The sequence below is a fragment of the Cygnus atratus genome, chromosome 1, assembly GCF_013377495.2.
Source record: "Cygnus atratus isolate AKBS03 ecotype Queensland, Australia chromosome 1, CAtr_DNAZoo_HiC_assembly, whole genome shotgun sequence".
Taxonomy (NCBI): domain Eukaryota; kingdom Metazoa; phylum Chordata; class Aves; order Anseriformes; family Anatidae; genus Cygnus; species Cygnus atratus.
The window spans coordinates 130118001-130134095 of record NC_066362.1 but is presented as its reverse complement, the minus strand read 5'-3'; the positions used below and the strand labels follow the sequence as shown (position 1 = coordinate 130134095).

Below are 16095 nucleotides of genomic sequence, written 5' to 3'. Positions count from 1 at the left end.
TCTGTAATGTGCATGGTAGCTTCAGAAGAGTAGGCTCTTTTGCTGCCTGTCCAAATCATTATAAAATCACATTCGCCATGATTTATGCTGCTTCAGTGGCACATGGATATGTCTTTGGCATCTGACCAACCAATTTTTCTATTCCAGACTCAGTAAGCAAAAATCATTCTGCATTAGTCTCTGCAGCTCAGCAACCATCAATTGTCTAACCTTGCAGATAAAGGAATAGTAATAAAACCCATGAAAAACAGCCACTGACCACTGAAACTTTTCTTAATGAGGAATTAAATGAATCCTGTTCTGTCAGAACAATTATTCTTAAAACTATCACCATCAATCTTTAATTATTTAAAACATAATAATTTGTAACATAGCAAAGAAAAAAGATGCTCTTAGATTGCATCATATAGTCTGGTTCTCAAAAAGCAGATAAGAGTTAAAAGCCACAATGATAGTGTTCAGGCATCTGAAAGAAAAATACCATTTACTCTTTGAATTAATGTGTTTTTCTTAAGGAAGAATAATAAAGACAATAATATTGAATGGAGAACAATATGTCATACAGTGCTTGTTCCTCATAATTGAAGAGCTTTATCTCATTTCTGAATGCATCTTCCTCTTCTTAATTTCTTCTTCTTTATTGGCTGGATTACTTAGAGCTAAGATAATGTTTGTGAAAGACATCTGACACAAAGGAGTCCTATGTAAATATTACGTATTATTAATAAAAACTCAGATAACTCTCTAAAACAAGATGCTCTTAAAGCACTTAATAGATTCAGGTTAACATTTAATCAGCAAAATTGATGTTCTGCTTTGTGAAAAGCATTAAGGAAAACAAAAAATAGAATAGCTGCAGGGATGAAGGATGTGTATGAATACCTGACCTTTCATTACTACATACACAATGCCCTAAACTGAAAGTGAAAATACCATTGCAGTACAGATTATGAATAGCAGCTATCATGATTTCTGTTGCTTTCACTACAAGTGAAAATGCAGCTCAGATCATAAAAGACTATGGTTAATCTGTCACATAATAAAAATATCTTTAAGATTTTATTCTTATTTTTCGTGATCTTTCCTCCTCTTTAATATGTAATTCATATAGATCTATTTTGCATTCTTATTGATATAGGTGTCACTTCTCTTCAGTTTCTGACATCTTCAACTGTCTTTTATTTCATTTCCTCATTTCCAAATTCTTTTTGCAACATGTTTTTAGAGTGCATGATTTCTTTGTTTCTCAGCAAGGATCAACAAGTTTATACCATTATTTATTTAAATTCATCACTGTAATTTTTATTTGAAGGGTTTGGCATTAGACAATGTATTTTAATGAATTACTTTTTTTTTTTTTTTTTTTTGAGCTCTTAGTATCATTGACCAGGACTTCACTATGCAAAATGCTGCATCAGGATATACTATAAGTCTACCCTCTGTATGAAATATGTCCACTACTGACAAAATCAGAATAGAGGGAGACTGCTGAGAGAGTAGAAGCAATCATAAAATAATATTTGCATTATATTAATATCAGTAAATGAACTGCTTAACTTTTGTCAAGACTTGGTAGGCAAAGAAGTTCTCCACTCAAGGCAGGGTTTTGTTGTTGAAGGCAGCAGCACTGCTTTGCCTGGTTCCATAAGATGATGTGACTGATGAGAGCAAGTGACTTGTCTGCATATCCATTCATGTCATTGTGGCCATAAGCAGCCACTTGTCAGTCTAGGTTTGGTTTCATGGTTAATGGTAGCAGAGCTGCACTTTGCTCATTTGATCACCAGTGGAGTTTCAAAGTGAGTATAACCTGTACATATAGTAGCATTTCTGTGAAATTAGCTGTTAGATGTGCCATGAAGCTTTTGTTGGCTTCTTTGCTAACTTTATGGTATTTGCTGAAAGACTATACCTTCTTTATTTGAAGTTTGAGCTATCGGAGTTTCTGAATCTGCCGGAACTGATAGACAGTGTTCACACACGCAGTGTCCAGATATGTGTACCAAGTGGCCACATTTTTTTCAATCAGGCACAGAAAGTCTCATTTAGTGTATTGTCAAACGATGACCAGAACTGCTGGTCTTTTGCTACTGATTTTTTTCCCATTTTATGTGACTATTGAGAAAATTGTTATTTCTCTTTTATTCTTTGTTTCCATTGTCAAGATGTCCTCATCTTAAGCATGCTGCTCTGACACCTGTAATGAAGAGAAGTAGCCTAGCATCGATGAAATCAAAACTTTCCCTTCCCATGGAGCATGAGAGGTCCACTTTAGTGAGACTAGAGGGAAAAAAAATAAAATCAAGGGATGATTGTTTATAACATACTGTCTGCTAAAGGAAACATTAAAAATAAAATTATTTGAAAAGAGAATTAATCTCCTAAGTGTGAATTTACATTGCATCTCTGAAAGATAAAAAGAAAAATGGAACCAACAAGGCTTCTTTATGTGAATTATATGAATTAGATTTTCTCTCTGAAACATCATTTTCAATTGCTAGACCAAATTGTTAACCTCTCTTTTGCACTGTGATAAGTGAATGGAATAACACCAATTTTCATGGCTTGGAAAGTTACCTCATCATTTCCTTCAGTCCTTTAACTTTCATTATTTCATCTGTTTCCACTGTTGAAGTAGAAATTCAAATGCCTGTGTGACTGGATCGAAATGTATAATCAACTGCTGAAAATTCTGTACCACACTAGAAAGCCCCCTTAATCTAGTTCAGATAAAGTAGAGGAACATCTGGGATCCATAAGAAAAGCACTCAAGGTGTTCCAGCATTTTTCTTTCTCTGTCCCGGGTAAATGAATTCTGGTTCCAGTGGAGCATTCAGATGTATTTACAAAAGTTTAGAAAATTAGAAGACTGTTCTGATTATATTTAACATTTTTCAAATTAGATTTTGCTGTGACCATGTTACAAATTCATGATGGCTCCAGTTTTGGAAGCTGAAATTAGAAAATGGCAGAACAATTGGACTAGATTTTGTAATCATTGCTACATCCCTGGTGGCTGCACTGGAGAATCAGTATATGAGCTCATGCCATTGTTTCAGAGCATATATCTTTCACATCAGCATTGGTTTGGATTTTGTTGAATGGTTAGAATTTATCGTTCTGTGCATTTTGCTGTGCAACCTCAGTGTTTCAGTAAAGCCCAAGTTCCTGGAAGTCCTCCGTAAGTATATTACTGCAAAGGATAAATGTCACCAAATCAACTACATGGATGTAATGTACCTGAGTGCAGTGGGCAGCCGTGCATCTCTCTCTGTAGTGAGACCACCCCATTCTGTAAATATTTTACTTTGAAAGTATTGTTTATTAACTCCATAACATCATTCCTAAAGATGTCTCATAAACATGAGCCATCCTGGGGCTGGTTTATATTGTGCTGTGTTTATTGCACTTTGAGAATTAACTTTTCCTCAAAGCTACTTTGGCAGTTAATGTTTAGGAAAACTAGCACTGAAACATTGGCCTGGGTGAGTGACCTGAGAGACCAATATTATCCCACTTTATCTGTCTTTGATCCTTTAAAACTAATGTGCAGAAAGTCTAATTAGAAGAGGACAGCTGAACAATTAATTAATAGGGGACTAAGCTCTGTGTTTTTCTCCTTGGCAGTATAACATTTTCATGCTGCATAAAGTAATTTATGCTATGGTCGTGTGGTGGTAACATGCTAACAGTCTGACTTGGTAAAAGTCTCCTTCCATCAGATATGCATACATGCCCATCTGGCTCCCTCTTTTTCCAGTGGCCAAAATAAGCAAATAATTATTCTGTTGGAGTAGCAAACTGCAGAGCTGATAACTCCTAATAAGTTCTCTACTCCACCTCAAGGTCAGGGCCTGAGTGAGACAGTCTTGTCTCTATCCAACTAGGAAAACAGCTGCCTAAGGAAGGCCCAGTCACTGTAGGGTTTTCTGCGTATTGCTGATATTCAGAGTTGCACTCCAGAATTAATTGAAGACTGGTGTAATAAGAAGGAGCAGGTGAGGCACTGTCTGGTAAAGAATTGCAAGTGGCATTACTCAGTAGTTAGACAGCACTGTAGTGCTGCTGTTTCAATTTCCAAGCAGTTTTACCATGGCAGTCTCATACAGTGTACACAGGTATTTACTGTTTGACTAACATTTTGGTGACTCAGTTACAAAAATTATAACCTTATAGTTGAGAATATTAGCAACTAGATGACTTTGGCTGTTTGTGGATGGGAGGAGTATTTTGGCTAGATTTGTGTATAGGTCTTCATAGATCACTGAAATTCAAGAACTTCCTCTTCACAGGGTTTTCCTTGCCACAGTGCTAATAAAGGAGAAAACAGTGAATTTGGTACATGTGAAAGCTTGGCAGATGAACAACCTTAGAGAGCAGGAGTCTTTTTTATTCTTGAAGCCTTTACAGCAGAGGCATCTAAAATGGCATCTCCTGTATGAAACCCCATCAGCGTGCCACAGCCCTGATCTGAAGGGACCACTTCTGTCAGAGACAGCGAGCATAATTCAGCCTGCAGACACGCTTGCTTTTTGGCCCCTTATGGAGACAGCCAACAAGGGTTCCAATTAGTGCCAGCTGCAGACTGTGACAATTTTAAAGGTTGACTTTCACACCATGCCAGACCTTTAAAAGAAAGAACATTTATATAAAATGCAATTTGCTTTGACAGTAATTTTCTGTATGCTATTATTGAAGTTATTTCTGTTAGAATCAGAGTATCTTTTCTCTCAGCTGAGTTTCTGCTGCTGTTTGATCTTGCAGTGCAGGAATAATCCTGTGCTTATATCTTTTTTTTTTTTTTTTTTTTTTTTTTACTTTATACAGCAATCTTCATTTCAAGCATTCATTTCTTGCAGTTTTTAGGGATCAGACACTCAAACTGGAATCCTGTAAAATTCCCAGATCCTTGTGTGGATCACTTCTGGCACTGAAAGTCCTCACACATTTAATGGCAGACTTAATTTTTAAGGATTTTGTGAAGCAGCAGAGTTATTCAAATTAAACCACAGGATTCAAGAGTTCACAAGTTGATATTGCTTGATTGTCAAGAGTATTTCCCTGCATTGACTGTGAGGCTAAGGGCAGGTACTACCATTAACAGTGGCGGAAGATGCCGCTGCCAGCTTTCCAAATGTGAGCATGATCCCTCTGCTTTCTGAAATCAGGGACTGCAATGCACTCTTCCTATCTCCAGAAATAAGACCTGAACACCATGGTCTTCACTTCTGTAGACTGTCGTCCCTGGAGAAAAGAGTCTAACCTGATGCTCCCATCCACTTCCTGTGTTGTTCCCCATGTGGCCACTCCCACCCTCAAAGCAAGACATTGGCTTCATGTCCCATCTCCTCTATCCATACACCATGCAGCATTACCCTACCTCCCCAAACTTGAACTCCACACCTCATCCTTTATGGTAGCACACATAACTTCATGAGCCTCTTGCTACTTTTCTTGCCTGCTGCACTCCTGCAATTGTTCTCTGAGATGGAGTTGGAGATGCAATGCCATGCATGGCACACCCTGCCTTGCCTTCATGATGGCAGCAATGCCTATCTCTAGCTGTGTACAGGGTCTTAAGAGAGACTCCCCAGAGGTCAGTGCAGCCAGCTGGGTGGCCACAGACTGAAATCCCATTGTCACTCATAAAATTTGTCTGGAAAATACCATCTGCTTAGGGTTTGAGAGGTCAGATTCTTCACCTGCTACTAAATAGCGTTCACCTATGGGTTCATGTAATCCAGAGGCCAGAAGCAGTCTTCCCACAGTAGTACAGTTTTTGTTTTGTTTTGTTTTGTTTTTTTAATTGTACTTCTTAATTAGAAGCTGTTGAATCATGGAAACGTTGCCTGTAGTTTGCATGCTGCTGTGTTGCCTTCGGAAATGGAGAGAGAAGAACCATACACACCATGATGTTTGCTGGAGGAGTTCTATGTTTGCCTGTGTGTTTATGTTTGCACAATGCTGCCTCTCCTGTGACAAAAAATAGCCTCAGGAAGGGCATTATCTTCTTCTTAAAGCCTCTTTCCTCCATTCCTCTGTGTTGTTTCATGGGTTTCAATGAATACAAGTTTGTTCCCCAACTTGACAAGGTTCCCCAGACCACCCAGGGGGTTTGGCACCACTGAATGACCTGGAGGCACACTGGGGGGGCTTTGCGATAAAAGCAAAGAATGAAGAAGCACAAGGCTAAGACAAGTCTACTCTGTCCCACCAAGTTCCCTCCAGTAGAAATCTCTAGCCCTGGAGGTAAATTCAGGCATACCTCTGGCAAACTTCTTTTCCACAGGCGCCATTACACATGACAGAAGTCTGGAGAAGTGAAATTTGGAGCTCCCTCAGGTGAAGATAACTACTGTAAAGAGAACAGGTTTTATGTAAAAATGTATATACAGCTCAAATCAAAATGATCCTTTTGAAATCATTCCTAATGTACTACAATAGAGTGACTTCAGTTTTCTCATGAAAAGTCTTTTGTTCATTATTACTGCCTTAGTCTTCAAAATAATGAAAGACATTCAAATGCTGAAAAATTCTTCTCTAGCCTAGATACTACGTTGAGATAAGTTCTACTTTCCTTAGCTTTGAGTATGGTATTTCAGGTAGCCTGACACATTCTGTAGTTAGTTTTTGACTTCCTTGCATCCCTTTCCTTACTTTAAAAACATAGTGTGAAACATACTGCAAATCACGGCATCCTACTCCATAATTGTGAAATTCAGACCTTTCTCATCAATAGTAAGACCCAAAGCACAGCGGAGGGTCCAGAAATAGAAAAGAAAAAGGATAGCATTTCAAAACAAGTTTTAGATTTTTTCTTAAATTACATTCCCTGTAAATTATACTATTTATTATATGTCAGTTTCTATTGTGTACATCTTCACTGGGAGAGAAACCTGGTATACCCCTAATATGTAAAATTACTAAAAGCTTTTTAGATTAGTGTAAGCAATAATTTTCCATTCTCATTTCTTAAGAGTGAATACAGTTAATGTATGCCCTATGTATGCTCATATGCAATATTTGCTGCAGGACACATGCAAAGAACAGAAACACTTGTTCCATATGGTTCAGATACTGGGAATTTCCCCACTCTCCCCACACTTCCTTCGCCCCCCTCCTTCCCACTCTCCTTCCCCACTTCAAGCTCAAAGGGAAGCAGAAGAGAGACGGTAATTTCCACCTGCAAGTTCAATGTCAAAGTCAATGGCTGGTATTGTAGCAGAATGTTAACGCCTCATGTAGTCTGAGATGCCTGATACTTAGTAATACAACTTTAACCTTTATAATGTGCTGTAATTTGTTTCTCAAACCATCTATATTCTCTCCGTGTTGCAGCCTAAGTATCTGTAAGGAGTAGGCAGAATGGACAAATACAATCATTGTGCAGGGCCCTGGAAAGCACAAATAGATGAATCACTGAAATTCCCTTTGCAATTTTGATATTTTAGCCTTGTTCTCACCATTTGATTCTAACATCAGGAAATGAAAGAAACACGATGGTAATTTATTTTTGCATTGTTAGCTGGTCAGATAGTAGGGCACCCAGAAAGTCCACAGGTCTTGTGAAAGCTTGGAATTGCATATCATTGGTCTTGAGTAAGGTTTGGCTTCGAAAACAATATGTAGACAAGAGTCTGAATTTTAAAAAAATAATAATTAGGTTAAATATATGCATATCTATTTTCTTTTACTTTAGTCAGATTGTTGAAAGCGAAAAAGCCAATTCAGAGAGGAAGTAAGACTGCAGTTGTTCCTTTAGTTTTTACCACTATCTTTCCGAAGTTGCTTAGAAGAAGTAGCTTAAGTGTGGTGATATACCTGGTTTATGTAATTTAGTCTAAGCTGTTTGTGTGTTCTGCTGTTAATATGAACATACATATATACACATACATTTAAGCTGTAAAACTTACAGAGCACAGTACATGGTCACTGGTTCCATCGTTTTTCCCGTGTTGTGTTAGAAACAATATGTGTCACAATGGAGAGTCTCCGGTGCAATGCAAGGATTATCATTTAGGTATATATGATTTTCTAACAATAATGGAAGTAGAAAGTGATGTGAAGTTTTGTTATCATGTGTTTAGAAGGTTTTAGAATGGGTGGTGTAGTCATGGCTGAGTACTGAAGATCAAAATGCTGCAGATTAAATATGTATTTATCTTGTAACTGTGCTGTGTTTTGTATGTTATATGTGTTTTATATAAAAAGTTTTGTCTGATGATGAAAGGGCTATAAATGGTGCTTGACAGCTGCTTTGTGTATATGTAACATACATGATTCCAGATACTCTGAATGGCCTTATTATAGACTCAAATGTTGAGTGAATGTTCTGAGGTCTAGCATCCTCCTAGTGCAAGTGGGACCTGTAAGCAAGTCTTATACCCAAAATAAATTTTAATATGATGACCCGTTGGCTTAAAAACCTTGTTAGTCTAGGCTGAATGTTGCCTACACTGGCACTTGGTTTGATCCAAGAGTAATGAACAGCTGAAAAACATTTTCATTAGAAGTCGATTTTCTTTCATAAAGGTGACTCTCTAGGGTAACTAACTGATCAGCAGGAGGTAGTGCATGCAAGTAATCTCGCTTTTCATGAGAAACATAAATCAGTGTGTTGAAAGTAATTGAAGAGGACAGTTGGGCATGGAGTACTTATCCCAGGGATGTGGTTTATCCTGTAGCTAACAACCCTCTGTACTTTAACATCTACACATATGCCTAGATTAATATGGCAGTGACAAATTGGATAGAAGTGGACAGTATAGATGGAACTGTGAGATTTGTGAAATAAATTACATTTCTTATAACGTATTTTCAGAATCCCAAAAGTATGGTAGGTAGAACAGAAGAAAGTAGAGGGAATCCTGTTGTTAAGCAAAACAGAATGGAGATTGCTACTTTTAGACTATGAGCTATAAAATCTTCAAGAATAACAACAGAGAATGATAAAGAATAATTGCAGAGATTTCCAAAACTGCTATCAGTAGCTTACAGATCTTAAAAACAGAATGTAAATGTTCACAAATATGAACACTGTAAATAAAAGCTGTTTCATGATTGAATAAGTCATTTCTGGAGCTTAACTTTGGAATGTTTTATTAAAATGAAAATTAATCGTGGGAAATTCCTTAAAGTATTTATGATTATATATAAAGGGGACAAAATAATTTTATTTTGTGTCAGATTATTCAATTTTCACCACATGTAGCTCCTCAGTATAGTATTTTAACTTTGTAACCTGATTTTATTTCTGTTGTTCTGAGCACAGAAAGGCAACCCAAACTTTCAATACATTCTTTAGAAAAGCCTTTCTATACTCTTTTCATGCAGTGATACAAATATCTAATAAGAGGAGTAAAAATTGAAGCTTTAGAAATTTTACTTTAGTTAGGGGATATTTGGTCAAACTTTGCTGCTCGCATGACTGATGGCTTTGACAGAGGTAGAATTTGCTATCTCACTTGGCTTTCAGAGTTGAGACGGCTTTATCAAGTATGCCCCTTTTCCAGACCAGTTTTTTAACTGGGCTTGTAGATTCTCCTCCATTTTCCTTGCTTTTTGCCTTTTAAATGGCACATCAATGGTGTGAATATACAGTATAAGGTGACACTGAGTAAGACCAATGTAGTGTGATTTATTTTAGTTTGTACTGTTGAACAGTTCAGGCATGCCAGATCAGTTGTACTTCAGTTAGCCAAGCAATAAGTCACATAAATAAGCAATTAATTGTGTTTGAAAGTAGTAAAACTAACAGAAAATCAACTCCATCTCAACAAAATGGCACCCGACTTTTTCACAGCTAATATTGCCCTCAGAAGCCCTCTGTCCAATGATGTAACACAATAGATATTGACTGTGATTGGCATTTTTTCCCCATTATTCCACTTTGCCCTTACTTTTCCCCCGTTATCCATGAGTCTGAACTGCCCGTCAATAGACAAAATATGTATTTATTTGTCATTTGTCTAGACCATTTGATCTTATCAAGTTTCCTAATAATTTATTCTCTTGGGGGGGGGGGGGGGGGGGAAGGGGTTGAGAGCTGCTGATTTCTTCTCCATTCACTCATTTCTTCCTAAATAAGAGCTGTTCAATTTTAAAGAAGAACCTTTATTTAGCAATTTTATAAAAAAAACTAAAAATTCTAACTGAGATATTCACCAAATACTAATCTTCATCTACTGATTTTAAAGGTGAGCTAGAGAAGAGTCTGGGGCTAAATTTTGTCCTCATTCTTGTTCTGAAAACACAGCTATCTTCAGATAAATTTTGCATTAAGTGTACAAGAGCTAGATGATATAAAAAATTAATTTTGTTTGTAAAGTAGGCAAAATAAATGTGTAGTCTATAGATACCGCATTGATAGAATTAATCAAATGTTATTCCATTCTTATTAGGGAAAGTCATCATTGGAGTATGCAGGTCTCTAATGGAGCAAATATTTTATAGTATGAGCTGCAAAATTAAGTTAATTCAGTTTGTTATATTAGAAAAAAAGTTATTTTTAATATTCATTGTTATTTTGGTATTCATCGCTGTAATTCTCTGATATGTGATTGTAATAAACATTTTGCCATATTAATGCAGTTTTCTCCATTAGAAAGATAAGCTGGTTATGTGTAGTGCATAAATGTATGAACCTCTACTTGATTTTACTTCTTTTTTCTTTTTATAGAAGCTGCAAAGAATCAATCCTCCTTACTGTTGTTCAACCTTACCCTGTAAGTATCTGTAGTGTTTTCTGAATTAGTTTCCTAGCAACATAGCAGCTTTTTCTCTGCCTATATTCTGTCTGTCTTTACCTCATCTGTGCAATAAAAAGAAATAAGTGAGATAAGGGCTGTGTCTCTTAAAGGTGGTGTTTCGGACTGCATTACTGCATACCGCAGAATATATTAGCAAGTTAAATAGTAACAGCATTGTTAAACTCCTGCCAGGAGAATGCACAGAGGGGGATGCTGAGTTCTGCTTCCAGCACCTTCTGAGGTTTGGGAGATGGCCTGGGCCAAGTCCCCTCCGCCGCATTGCTTCTGTCTCTGTCAAATGGAAACTGCTCATCCCTCATGAGCCTGACACGGAAGTGGGGAGTGGGCACGGCGCTGCCTTTGGCTGTTGGCTGGTGGAAGGTGGTGCCTGCAGCAATGGGCAGAGCTCAGGCAGGGCTTTGTCTAGGGCCGAGGAGTCCCCACCAGTGGAGCGAGGGACAGGGGAGGTGCAGCACAGGGCTGCCCCTCTTCTAAACCTGTTGCAGCTCCTGTTCTTTTTGTAATTCTGCCTCAGTTCCACAGACTTGCACTTCAGTATCAAACTGGTTATACCTTGTGCAAGGGAGGTATCTGCATGCATCTCCAGGGCAGAGTGTGTGGAGATGAGGGGAGAAGAGAGGCAGAAAGGCAATCACATGAGGCTGGCTGGAAGGGACTGGGAGCAGTTGCAGCCCACCTCTCAGCTGGCTGATGGGACGTGCCTTTGCACCTCACTTAATGGTTTGTGGAAGTGGGTTTATGGTCCTTCAGCTCAAACCCATCGTTGAAGAAGGTCAGATGAAAAAGGAGTGAAGCTAAGTCAGGTGATGGAGCACCTCTCTCTCTTCCCTTCATACATCCATGCACAATCACACACACCTTGTAGACCACAGTGGGGGCTCAACCATGGATCAGGAGTGATTTCAAATTCAACAGGTCTAGTCACTTCCCTTTTTGCTAGCCTGATGCACAAGCGTTTTGATTAATAAGCGATAATTGCATCCCTTTCCCCAAGAATAACAGATTTGACAGAAAAGTATGAAAACAAATTTATCTGATGAAACTGCCAAAACATACATCTTAGAAATGCAATTTGATCACTGCTGTGTGGCTCCTGTAATACTGGTTAGCCTTTCTGACTAGTTTAGAGGAGGTCATATCGTCATTGCTTCACTTTCAAGAAGCCAGTCCACACAGCAGCTAAATTGTGGGGAAAAAGCACATGCTCCCCAGCAAAACAAGGCAGGGGCTGCTGCACTGCAGTAAGATCACTAGCAGTGTTGCCTGGCTAAATAAGGAATGTAACTTTTTAAAGCTAGCTGGATTACAGCCAGTTGTTTTGATTATGGGGAATGTATATAATACAGGGGGAAAAAATCCTCACGCACTTCCCTTTTTTATACAGGTTGTCTTATTTTATCTGTTGACAGGTTTCATTCTTTTCTTTAAATGTCTGGTGACAAAAAGGCTTATGATTTAGTGCTGGTTATATGTAGCCCTTAAAAGTGGACAGTATACCTTTGAGGTGTTGTGGCCTGTTGCTGTGATGCTCGTGTGAGGGCAAGCCCGTATGTAGTGAATGTAATGGAAGTTGAAACCTAAATGAACTGTGCACTCCATGTTCAGTGGAGAAGGTGCAGTCTTCTTCCAGCATTTGACCTGGAGAAGAACTTACATCATGACCTGATATCTTCCCATCTCTTTGAGTCCAAGCCCTGTTTGAGGACTGACAAGGCTGAATTTGCTCCTCTCATACATAGCACCTTATGCTAATCAATAACTAAGCCTCCTCCAGATGTCACTAAGCCACTGAATGACATTTGCTGTTGTGTCAGCCATTTGGGTTCATGTGCCCAGCTTATAAATGTAGTTGTGTTGCCCCTCTCTGGTAGGTCTGTTAGAGTCCCACAGCTCTACCTCTGCAGATGAGGCACTCGTGTTTTTGGGGGTGATGGAAGTTTTATCTCATGTAGGTATGAAGATTGTCTCCCTGAGAATGCCCACAGAACAGCAGATGTATTCATATCAGTGCTGGCTTTAATTGATTCATTTTTATTTCAAAGTCGGGATGCTTCAACGGCACGGTCTTAGTGGGTGTTATCCTCAGCTGCAGGACTGTTGCACCAGGCAGATCTTCATTTTTCCCCACACCTATTGTGTTTTCCTACATGTCCAGACCAGGGCCACGTTGGTTCGTAGCATCTTTCCCTCACCACTTTTAAGCCAAAGTTATCTTGCAGTGGAAATGAAAGTGTGCTGTGGGATTGGGACCAGCTGAGATGCTGCCAGTGTGTCCAGCCAAGTTTGACCTCTGAAGCAGTACAGGGTCAGTTTATACAAGGCTCCAAAGTTTGCTGAGGACTCTTGAGTCACCCTGAGTATCTGGCTCATGCTGGACGTCATACTGCCTCAATGTCACCTTTAGTAGTGCCTGAGCCTGTTATGTGATGTTCATCATTAGGTTCTCCATCCTAAGTACTGCTGTACTCTGGTTGCTTACCTGTTGTGGTCTTCTGTGCAGGAAGCAGATGTAGCGGGTGCAGTGGGTCCTTTGGCAAATATATTTTGTCTCACAGTTTGGAAACAATATTTATGTCTTCAAAAATTATGATAAAAGTTGTTTTCCCCTTTTCTTTAATTTTTTCTCCCTCCCTTTTTCCTTTTACTCTTTTGCCCATAAAACTGGAAAGATGAAGTAGAAACCAGACAAAGGAAAAGTAAGAATTTTTAAATAAAGACTGAACCTCTTCCCCATTCTTGGCAGAAATACATCTTTAGAAACATTTCAACTAACTCTCTTCATGATGATGAACCTTTTTGTTTCTATCATTGCATGAAAACTATCTGCCAAGATGGATTACAGGAGTGCTGTTTCTTAATTGTTTTTATTTGCGCTATTTAGAGTGTTTTGTTTTCATACTTTCAAGTAACCATTCTTTATGACTGCAGGTGAAAGTAGAAGTAATTTAGATTTATAGTACTCTGTAGCTCACTTAGTTCTTTTTGAAAGCTTTTGCAGATCATTTTGCTTAAGTGCATTCAGTTTTGTTTAATGCTTAAACTCTTTAAAATTTAATTTAATTATGACCAAACCAAGGCATTAGTTGTTCCTTGTTTCTTCCAACAATCTACAAATCTCTCCTATGTTAATATCACTGCTGCTCATAAGAAGGTGGCTGAACAGATGAAGCAGTTGAAGCAGTTTAAAGTTTAGATTTTTGAAATTATGACATTTGATTATCATTTCTGACAATTTTATTCTGTAAGTGGACTGTTCTGATTGGTGGTTTATTAAGTTTTAAGCATTACTCAAAACAAATAACTTGCCTGTTTTGTTATCTCTTCAGATTTTATGCCTACAGATAATCTGATAGGTTGCTTTCATGATTAATCTCTTAAATTTCTTGGATACAGTCCAGGCACAACTGAAGTCTATGACAACTTTACTGTGCATAAGTTCTGGAACGAGAAAAGGATAAGATTTGGGGATTTTTTTTGGTTTTACTTTTGTTTGAAAGAGATGCTTCTTTTTATAACATAGTTACATGTCTGAGACAAAATGTTTACAGAAAAAATGTCAATAACACTTATTTCTGACTTGTAATGATTGTGGCAACATCTTATTGAGTCTCACAGTACTTTTCATGCTGCTTTGCCATATGGAGTCGTGTAATAGGAACAACTACCATATCTACTATCGTTGCTGCAAAGAAGGGTATAAAAGAGAAACAGGTCTGTCCCAAAGACTTCAAAATCTAAAGTGAGAAAGAATACCAAGGTGTAGTTTTAGGAAGCATTTAGAAGACGGATGTGAGCATGTTGAACAGGACAATACTTGACTACTTAAAGTTGTGAAGACAGTGTAAAAATGATGACTCTTTTTTTTAATGTTCACATAATAGCATTTTTCACAGTCATCCTTAATACCTGAGCTAGTGTATATCTTCCATATGAGCTTTTTTAGTATAGTCAGTTCCATACATATCTTTAACTCTACACTCAAAGGATCATGGTGTGGCTACTGACAACCACTATCACTGTGTTGACTCCTGTATGTACAGGCCACTGATACTGATACATGGCCACTTCCCAACACCTTTGTTGTTTGAACTAGACTCTTCTCATGTGAGAACTGTGCTGCACAACCTTTTCATCTTTCACGTTTGTGTAGCATAAATCCCTGTGGGCACTATTGCTTCTGTCCTTTCTTCCAGAAGGCCTCTTCTATGGCTATATGATTTTTTATGGAGTGTAGTTGTACAAAATATGCAGTCTGCTTAGCAGTGAAGACTATGAGAAAATTCTGTGTGAACTTCCATGTTGTTTCAGCAAAATGAAAGCCCCTTCCCTCCTCAGTCTGTCCACCCCTTTCTCCTTCTAGTTCTTTCTTCCTGTCTTTCTCCCCCACAGTTGCCATTAGGTCTCTTTTCCCTCTTCATTATGCCTTTCTACCATCTCTGGTGCATTATCAAGCACTTTGTCTTTTTTTAATGCTTGGGTTTGTATGGTGTGAAGGCTTCTTTCATTCCCAAAGGTCTTTCTCCTTGAAGAATTGTAGGGCAGTATCCAAAAAGGCCAGTGGAGGGAATTTCTCAGAGGATCTCCACATTTTGTAAATGCAGAAATAGGTGGTTCAGGCCCGTCTAGTCATGAAATGAGTTTTGATGTCTACATGTTCACAAAGCCTGAATCAGATCTGTGGTTTTACCCATGGAATTTGGGACAGAGAAACCCAGGCTGACATTTAATGTAGATGTAGCTGGTTGAATTTTTGCAATGACTAGATTAAAGTAAGATTTGGCTGATCTCTACATTGCAGTTATATGTTACAACTGTATGAGACTAAAGATCAGATGGTGATTATCATCAAACAATAGTAAAATGTAAATAATGCAAATGGTAAAATATGATTGTCCCTGGTAGATCACATTGTTTAGGAATAATAACAACAACATTTTTTAAAGAAAGAACCCAAATCTGACCATTATTTCAGCAATTGAATTTGTGCCTAGAGTTTAACAAAGAAATACTCCTGATGGTGATCTGTCAGTGGCCTGTGGTGATAACAAATTACTACATAGTAAAACTTCTCAACATTGTTACATACATGTCCCTATCTGCTCTTCTACAATACTCTTGTGAGCAAGTGTTGTTGTTTCAGCCTTCCTCACAGCCATGAATGGTGGTTTTTAGTTTGCCTTTGGGCATTATGTACTGTTCCACTTAATAAATTTAATACTTCCTCTTATTCACATACTATTTGCTTGCTAATTTTTGTCACATAATTGCCTTTAGGGATGGACCAAAAAGTCAACACATTTTTGCAGTCATGCAATTTTTCCCCATT

The 16095-nt window shown here is 38.1% G+C and overlaps 1 protein-coding gene across 1 annotated transcript in view; it reads left to right on the top strand.

The window, feature by feature from the left end:
* The window catches only part of FRMPD4 (FERM and PDZ domain containing 4), a 120797-nt gene that overhangs the window by 78388 nt on the left and 26314 nt on the right, over window positions 1-16095 (top strand). Inside the window, exon 4 of the mRNA XM_035542213.1 lies at window positions 10679-10724. Within this exon, the coding sequence (XP_035398106.1) occupies window positions 10679-10724 (46 nt within the window). The remainder of the gene's footprint in view (window positions 1-10678; window positions 10725-16095) is intronic.